We start from the raw sequence: 7,500 nt of genomic DNA, 5'->3' as shown, positions 1-7,500 counted from the left end.
TGACCCTCATTCTACTCTTTTATTTTTTTCTTGTTTTTCAATTTGCTTTCATCTCTGCCTTTTATACACCCCCCCCCCCCCCCCTCAGATAAATAAGCCATTATCTAATCTTTTAATAACACAGTAAGATTAATTCCTTGCCTGCCAGCTGTTGCTGCGATTTAGCTCCTGTAAGAAGCTGCAGCACAGATTCACTCAGCTGTCTGCGTCCACTTCACTGACGCTCAGACATTTCAATTCAACATTATTTCACCATAACTCCCCTCAGTGATGTAGACGAGTATGAAATAGAAACGTTGTCAGTGTGAGCTCAGGTGTTTCCTTCAGGTTACTGGTCACATCATGTGATATCTGCATCAACTCTTCTTTACTTCCTGTTTAAATGTCGTGTGTGCAGTGGGGGGCAGCACGGAGCTGGTCAGCCCCTGCCTTGCCCCAGAGTACTCAGGCAGCTGGGAGCACGCTGACGTCGTCTACACTGTGAAGGGACAGAAAGCAGGTAAACACCGTACTGTGATTTGATTGGTCAGTCGGTCGGTTACCCATCATGCAGCTGGAGCAAGTAGCAACCTGTGTGTGTGTGTGTGTGTGTGTGTGTGTGTGTGTGTGTGTGTGTGTTTCAGGGGAGCCGGTTTACGAGGCGTGTCTGACCAAAGTGGAGAAAGTTCTGTACAGGAAGGTGACGAAGGCGTCTGAAGCCGCAGACATTGAATTCTACGCGTTCTCCTTCTACTACGACCGCGCCGTCGACCTCGGAGTCATCGGTACCGAACAGATGAACAGATGAATGAATGAACGGATGGTTTTATTTACAGGATTCCTCATGAGATTATTCAGACATTTTAATGATCAGCTGATCAAATGTTTCCTGTGGTAAAACAGCAGAATATCATGTCCCAGCAGATCAATAGATATATATCTATATATATGTATACACATAATAAGAGGAGGTGGAGGTGGAGGTTTCCTGAGCCCCTCCCCCAGGTGGAGACGAGGCTCCAGATCAGAGTCTCTGTAGTTTGTTGTGGCTCCAGGATCCAGTGAATCTGACTTGAGGTCTGTGTTTGTGTCTGTGTTCAGAGGAGAAGAGAGGAGGAACCATTAAAGTGGCCGATTATATGGAAGCAGCCAGGAGAGGTGAGACAGCGCCACCCGGCTGCAGATGCTCTGAACTGCAGCTTTAGACTGAAACACTTTCCTTCATCTCAGGATTATTAATAATAAACATGATTATTATTTATCAGCTGTGTGACCTCAGGTCTGTGCAGAGAGTCAGAGTCATTACAGAGATTCATCTTTTAATATCATCGTTCTATAAACCAGCTCCACATGACTGTGCCTCTTATAGAAATAATAAAGTTTTTATATTGAATCTGAAGCTGTTACATGTTTGTTTTCCTCATGTGATCTGACCCCTGACCCCTGGACCTGGATGCTTGTGATTGGTGGATCTGTGGTTGTGTCCCTGCAGTGTGCAGCAGTCCGTCCACCAGTCCTCTGCAGAGTCCCTTCCTCTGTCTGGACCTGGTCTACATCTCAGTCCTGCTGCAGGAGCTCGGGTTCCCCCCCCACAAACAGTTCAAGGTGAGGAACCCACCTCGGTCCAGACCAGAATCTGGAGCAGACAGACCAGGGTCCAGAGGAAGTGTTGCCAGGTTTGATAGTAGGAGAAGGAAATTAAGTGTGTGTTTGTGTGTGTGTGTGTGTGTGTGTGTGTGTGTGTGTGTGTGTGTGTGTGTGTTTGTGTGTGTGTTTTTGTGTGTGTGTGTGTGTGTGTGTGTTTGTGTGTGTGTGTTTGTGTGTGTGTGGCTGTTATTATTTGTGCTCAGCGTGGGAGTCGTCCTACATGTTCATGAGTCTGGGCTCGCTTCCAGAGCTTTTTAGATCTCGCACTGCTTACACAGTGAAGAGCAGGTGTGTGTGTGTGTGTGTGTGTGTGTGTGTGTGTCTGTGTGTGTCTGTGTGTGTCTGTGTGTGTCTGTGTGTGTGTGTTGCAGCTGGCGAGGACGATCAACCAGGTGGAGACCAGCTGGGCTCTGGGAGCCACTTTCCATTACATCCAGTCCCTGAAGAGACACTGAAGGCTTTTATTTTGAAAACATCCTGAATGTTGTGAGGACTTCCTGGATATCTCAGACTCACGGTACAGAAGCTGAACTGAACCTGGATCTCTGTGAAGACTGAGACCTGCAGATGACCCCCCCCCCCCCCCCCCCCCTTGGCTGGTCCAGGTGGACTCGGCCTCACCTGGTCCAGGTCTCAGTCTGAGGCCGAGTCCAGATCACATGACCTCATGGAGACACTCCACCACAAACACTCAGAGACCCAGATGAGATTTTGTCCTCAACTTTATTTATCCGCAGTAATTAAAACATCCAGGAAGTTTAATTAACCTTTGACCTTTGACCTCTGATCATATTTTCTATATTTAATCGTCTCATATATTTTGTTGGTGAAGGATGAAGCTGGTGTTTTTATGTTTTTATGTTTAATAACTTACTGATGGTGAATGTTTGAAATGGACGTGTTTTAGAGGATGAAAACCTGAACCTGGTCCGACGAGACCCGACGGGACCCGACGGACCTGAAGGACCCGACGGGACCCGACGGGACCCGACGGGACCTGACGGGACCCGACGGGACCCGACGGGACCCGACGGACCTGAAGGACCCGACGAGACCCGAGGACCCGACGGGACCCGACGGACCTGAAGGACCAGACGGACCTGACGTTTTTATATATTAGTTTTAGTTAAAACCAGAAACAGATGGATGTTGATGAAGAAGCTTCAGTCTGATCAGAGAGAAAAGACTTGAGACTCATTCAGGTCAAAATCTGTTTTTATTAGATTTAAAGTTTAAAGATATTGATTCAATAAAAACATTGATTCAAACAAGTTCCTTAAATTGACCATTTAAAAATAACTGAACTTCCTGTTCATCAGGAATCTCACTGTTGTTTCCTGGTCCGGTCCTGGTCTGACCCGGTCCTGGTCCGACCCGGTCCTGGTCCGACCCGGTCCTGGTCTGACCCGGTCCTGATGAACATGAGAAGACTTCACATTCTCTAAAACCTTGTGTTGTTACTGGGTTTCAGTCTCTGCTCCTCTGTCCCAGTGAAACCAGTTCTCTGACCTCCAGCTGTTCAACTTGATCAATTCTGTTTCTATCGACAGCGACTCTGATTGTTTTCTACTCTGAAGGAGCTCCTGTTTCTACTGTTTCTACTGTTTCTACTGTTTCTACTGTTTCTACTGTGTGTGTTCGGTACAAAACCTGCAATAAACAGATGTGAATGCGTCTGAATAAAGTCTCTGTTGATTCACTGAGTCTCGTGTGTAGCACAGCATGCTAAATGCTACATGCTAAAGTCAGTGTAGTTGAGGTGTTTTAACCTGGAACAGTTTTGCTGTTGATCAGAGGATTCATGTGTTCACACACAGACACACAAACTGTTGAGACACAAGCTTTTATTTCTGTAAACGTTCTCCAATGAAACGAACTGATGAACAAACAAACACCTGTCAGGTCGACACGTCACCGTCCAGGTGAAACTGCAACATTGAACAACAGCAGCAGCGACAGACAGACAGGTATGAGCTCTGATGTACAGCCTCAGAAGCAGGAAGTGAGTGAACTGGGGAAGAACCTGAAGGGGCGGAGCCACAGGTGAGGAGGAGGCGGGATCTCAGAGGAAGGCATCACACCACTCCTTCAGGCACTGAGTGCAGGACGCTGCCTGGCGGGAGTTCGCTCCGCTGGCGTCTTTGAGCCACTCGGTGAACATCTCAGAGTCTTTCTTCAACAGCAGGAACTGACCCAGGACCACGTACGCCTGCACACACACACACACGCACACACACACACACACACACAAAAAAAAACTTAGTAAAAAAAGTAAAAGATCCTCTGAGCAGATTCAGAAATCTCAGTTTTACTGTGACGGACTTTCTGGTGGTAAATGTTTGTTTTCTCTGATCAGCTGCTTCCTCATCCTCTCACTGAACATCTGGAAACAGCTGTTTGATGCTGAACGTTTCCTCTAGACTGGTGAGTAAACAGCTGCTAATGCTAATGTTAGCTATGTAGCTAATAGAAAAACTCACATATAGCTCCTTTAAATCATCTAAAAAGCTGAGGAGGGGGACTGGACCTCAGCTTGTGACTGTAATGCACCCTGCAGCCTCTGGGGGGCGCTACACAGCAGTTAAAGTTACAGGAGAAAGTGAATGTGTGTTTTGTTGTTGCTTCTCCACCTTATCGAAGCCCTGCTCCTCCAGCTTCCTCCCCAGGATCTCTCCGATCCCTGACAGAGCCGTCACCGCCTTGTCCCCCATCGGCTCCCCGACAAAGTCCCGGTGCTTCTGAGACGTGGTCGACATCCTCTCTGCAGAATATGACACTGAAGTAATTTAATTATATTTATATATAAAACAGACAGTCCTGACTGAAGCAGCCTCCTCTGCTGGGTTTTATCACCGGAGTGTGGAACAGTTTCTAAACAGAGTGACACCTCAGCAGTAAAACGTCTTTGTTTTTAATTATTCTCCATTTCATCTGATTAGAAACTGGATCCGTGTTTTTGACAGTTTGAACTAAAGATGGAGGTTTTTGGTTTTATTATATCAAATCACTGAGTCATAAAAAACAAACAGATTCATCTGTGATATATGATTTATGAAATAAACTACAAACAAACAAAACATTAACAACGATGTAACCATGCAGGAGGGGTGGGGGGGTCTTTTATCTGCCTGTGCCCCGCCCCCCTCTACTCATGATCCGTCCATGTCACTGTCACTTCAGGCTCAGATTTAATTGAACTGAAAACTAATGACGTCACCTTCTTCTCCGGTTTTTAATTAGACATAACTGCGCAGCTCGTCTCCATGACAACAGATCTGAGTATTCATTTTTATTATTTTCATTAAAGTGAAACAGGATCCTGCAGCTAATGAAGAGTCATCCGCTTCTGCTCGGGGCTTTTATTTTGTAGGACATTGACCCTCATGGTACCGGTCTCCCCTCAGACCTGATCAGACTGGAGCTGGTAGCAGCTGCTGGACTCTCCAAGTCAAACCAGTCAAACCAGTGAAACCAGATGCTGTCACTAAACCGGACTACAACAACCAAACAGGCTCCTTCCGGACTCTGGCGGTCCAGAGACAAAGCGGGTCAGAGGGAGTCCTTACCTGCGGGTCTGGACCTGCTGACGGACCCGGGCTCACGTGCTGGAGGAGGATCAGGCGGGTTCAGACGCTACAGACACAAACAGTTAATGTTCAGTAAACTGGACTCGAGCCGCAGTTTTCACCGCACAGAGGAAACAGGTTAAAGTTACCTGGAGAAGCAGGAAGTCGTTAGACTCACCTGACGTCAGACACACTTCAACCCGCACGAGAAGACCCCAGAGGACCCGAAAAGTTTCTCAGTGGAGGCGTTTTATTGTGAAACCCGGAAACACGAGTCAGAATTGTCTGACGCTCCAAGCATGACGTCAGGACGCAGAGAGTCAAAGATGGTTTCTAATGAAGATGGGTCACTCGGTGGAAATTTAATAACACTACTTTACTAAAGTACAACCACCACCGAGTTGAAATACTCAAAATATCACTGATATAAAAATACAAACATTAAAGTACCAAGATAAAAGTATTTAATATGCAGCATTCCTCATTTCAAAATGTATATTGTTTTCATTGATTTTATTATTTTTAATTAAACGAATTAATAAATTATTATAATTATTGATTAATTCATGTGTTCATCACTTTAATACTGCAGCTGGTTAAGTGGAGCTCATTTCAACTACTTAATATCCTGCTAATACATCAGAATTTATACGATGAAAATATTTTATCAATCACATCCTTCAAAGTAACTGAAGTTATCAATAAATGCAATAAGGGTGGTTTAGCAGAAGTTAAAAGTAGCACAGAAAGGAAACACTCAAGTATCTCAAAACTACTAAAATTACAGTTCTTAAAAAAACGTACTTAGTTACATTCAACTATCTTCTCTTATCCGTAAAAGTGTTTTAAAATTAGCCACCCTGAAAACATTTATTTACACCTGATGACACAGTGTGCAGCAGTTTCTCTTCAGGAAGCTGGAAATGGGGATTTTTTTTCTCACTTCTAGGTCAAATTTTTCTTTTCTGTTTTTCTTTTGAGATTTTATGTGAGAAAATTCATCTTTGATTTTACAGATAAATCGTTTTCTCTACAAATCTGGAGATTCTTGTAAATGTTATGGTAAATATTATGGTGAAAAAATGTAAATAAAATCTATATTTGTTAAAAGCTTCATGTTTATAAATTTACTGATGGTCAATATTCCCTCAAATATAAACATCAAGAGCTTCTTCACATTTAATTCATGATTTTTTTTCTCAGAGTGAGACCTCTTCCTTTGCTCCAAACTCTTTGTTGGCCCCTCGCCCTGCCCCTGCCCCACCAGACCCCGCCCTCCAGGACACGCCCCCTCTGAGTCGTCCGGCTGTCAGAGTTTGCGGAGTGGGCGTGGCTGCGTGTTGTGTTCTCCCTCTACCTGACAGGTGTTCGCCTCTCTCGGCGGGATCAGCTCCCTCAGTCAGGCCGCTCTCCGCGCTACTTCTCCGGGTTGTTGTTGTGGAAACATGGCGGCGCCGCTGACCGACCAGGAGAAGCGGAAGCAGATCAGTGTCCGGGGCATCGCGGGGCTCGGGGACGTTGCGGAGATCAAGCGGAGCTTTAACCGACACCTCCACTTCACGCTGGTGAAGGACCGGAACGTCGCGACACCCCGGGACTACTACTTCGCCCTGGCCCACACCGTCCGGGACCACCTGGTGGGCCGCTGGATCCGGACCCAGCAGTACTACTACGAGAAAGACCCCAAGGTAAAAGCAGCAGGAGCCCGCGAGCAGGCCGGTTTCCGGCGGAGACAACATGTTGAACTCCACTGAAAAAATAGTAGATTTACAATTTCCTTAATTATCTGCAAATGAGAAAGCGATGAAAAAAACAACCTATTCTCTTTTAGATCTTTTGGTACCAGACAAATATTCGGCGTATGTCTTTCCTCCAAATATTTCTTTATTTTAGTGAGAAATTAAGTTTAAAAACTTTTTTCTCTCTGTCGAAACCTTTACAGTGCGGCGCAGACAGCAATGCAGACCAGTTAATAAACCCACGATTCTGCCTAAATATAGATGCGCATGGTGTATTCTTCATATGCCGATTTTATCAGAGCATCATATCGATCTTAAAAATATCTTAACTAATGTTTTATTAATACACACTTTAGACAAGCATCAATGAAACATGAAATTGTCATATTTCATGGCTTGACTTTCTCTGTGACCTTGTCTTAGCCCACTTGTCTTCTTAGGAGAGAAGTAAACCAAACTCTGTTCAGTCTGTTCGCAGGTAAATAATACTAAAGTTTGAGATTTCTAGATGAATATATATATATTTTATGTGGAGTCTGGGTTGATGCAGGGTATGATATATATATATA

General features: G+C 45.0%; 3 protein-coding genes across 10 annotated transcripts in view; 2 read left to right on the top strand and 1 right to left on the bottom strand.

Annotated features, from left to right (window-relative positions):
* Positions 1-2,386, top strand: part of entpd6 (ectonucleoside triphosphate diphosphohydrolase 6) — a 15,512-nt gene extending 13,126 nt beyond the window's left edge. The window contains exons 10-14 of the mRNA XM_023395664.2: positions 398-499; positions 624-764; positions 1,081-1,137; positions 1,472-1,584; positions 1,998-2,386. Coding sequence (XP_023251432.1) covers positions 398-499; positions 624-764; positions 1,081-1,137; positions 1,472-1,584; positions 1,998-2,081 — 497 coding nt within the window. The 3' untranslated portion in view covers positions 2,082-2,386. The remainder of the gene's footprint in view (positions 1-397; positions 500-623; positions 765-1,080; positions 1,138-1,471; positions 1,585-1,997) is intronic.
* Positions 2,387-3,453: 1,067 nt separating this feature from the next.
* On the bottom strand, positions 3,454-5,471 carry LOC111646222 (barrier-to-autointegration factor B-like). Of its 4 annotated transcripts, none has more exons than XM_023395668.2 (4): positions 5,342-5,471; positions 5,193-5,259; positions 4,257-4,402; positions 3,454-3,835 (listed from the first exon to the last, which is right to left on the bottom strand). In XM_023395668.2, exons 3-4 carry the CDS (start codon positions 4,380-4,382, stop codon positions 3,689-3,691), a joined length of 273 nt encoding a protein of 90 aa, XP_023251436.1. In that variant the 5' UTR covers positions 4,383-4,402; positions 5,193-5,259; positions 5,342-5,471; the 3' UTR covers positions 3,454-3,688. The 4 variants fall into 4 exon arrangements, with proteins under 4 accessions (XP_023251436.1, XP_023251434.1, XP_023251435.1 ...); XM_023395666.2 differs by having other exon boundaries at positions 4,257-4,387; XM_023395667.2 differs by having other exon boundaries at positions 5,371-5,471.
* A 1,021-nt stretch (positions 5,472-6,492) lies between these two features.
* pygb (phosphorylase, glycogen; brain) overlaps positions 6,493-7,500 on the top strand; it is a 9,620-nt gene continuing 8,612 nt past the window's right edge. For 2 of the 5 annotated variants that reach the window (XR_015436422.1, XM_087170891.1), the window contains exon 1: positions 6,495-6,880. Coding sequence is in view for 3 of the 5 variants with exons in the window: in XM_087170891.1 (XP_087027017.1) it covers positions 6,638-6,880 (243 nt within the window). In the remaining 2 variants the exon portion in view is untranslated. Of the gene's footprint in view, positions 6,881-7,500 lie in introns of all 5 variants that reach the window. The other 3 variants (XM_087170892.1, XR_015436421.1, XM_023395677.2) reach the window with 3 other exon arrangements.

Source organism: Seriola lalandi, unplaced genomic scaffold (assembly GCF_002814215.2).
Source record: "Seriola lalandi dorsalis isolate HSWRI2012SDOR001 ecotype SW California unplaced genomic scaffold, Sedor1 jcf7180002054967, whole genome shotgun sequence".
Taxonomy (NCBI): domain Eukaryota; kingdom Metazoa; phylum Chordata; class Actinopteri; order Carangiformes; family Carangidae; genus Seriola; species Seriola lalandi.
The sequence above is the reverse complement of the archived record's forward strand: the minus strand, read 5'-3'. Positions and strand labels throughout refer to the sequence as shown.

Bases quoted from the DNA above. Each gene is read 5' to 3' on its own strand.
- LOC111646222 (XM_023395668.2), bottom strand. From the start codon at position 4,382: ATGTCGACCACGTCTCAGAAGCACCGGGACTTTGTCGGGGAGCCGATG. The intron at 3,836-4,256 runs GTGGAGAAGCAA...GTGTGTGTGCAG, and splicing joins AGGAGCAGGGCTTCGATAAG to GCGTACGTGGTCCTGGGTCA.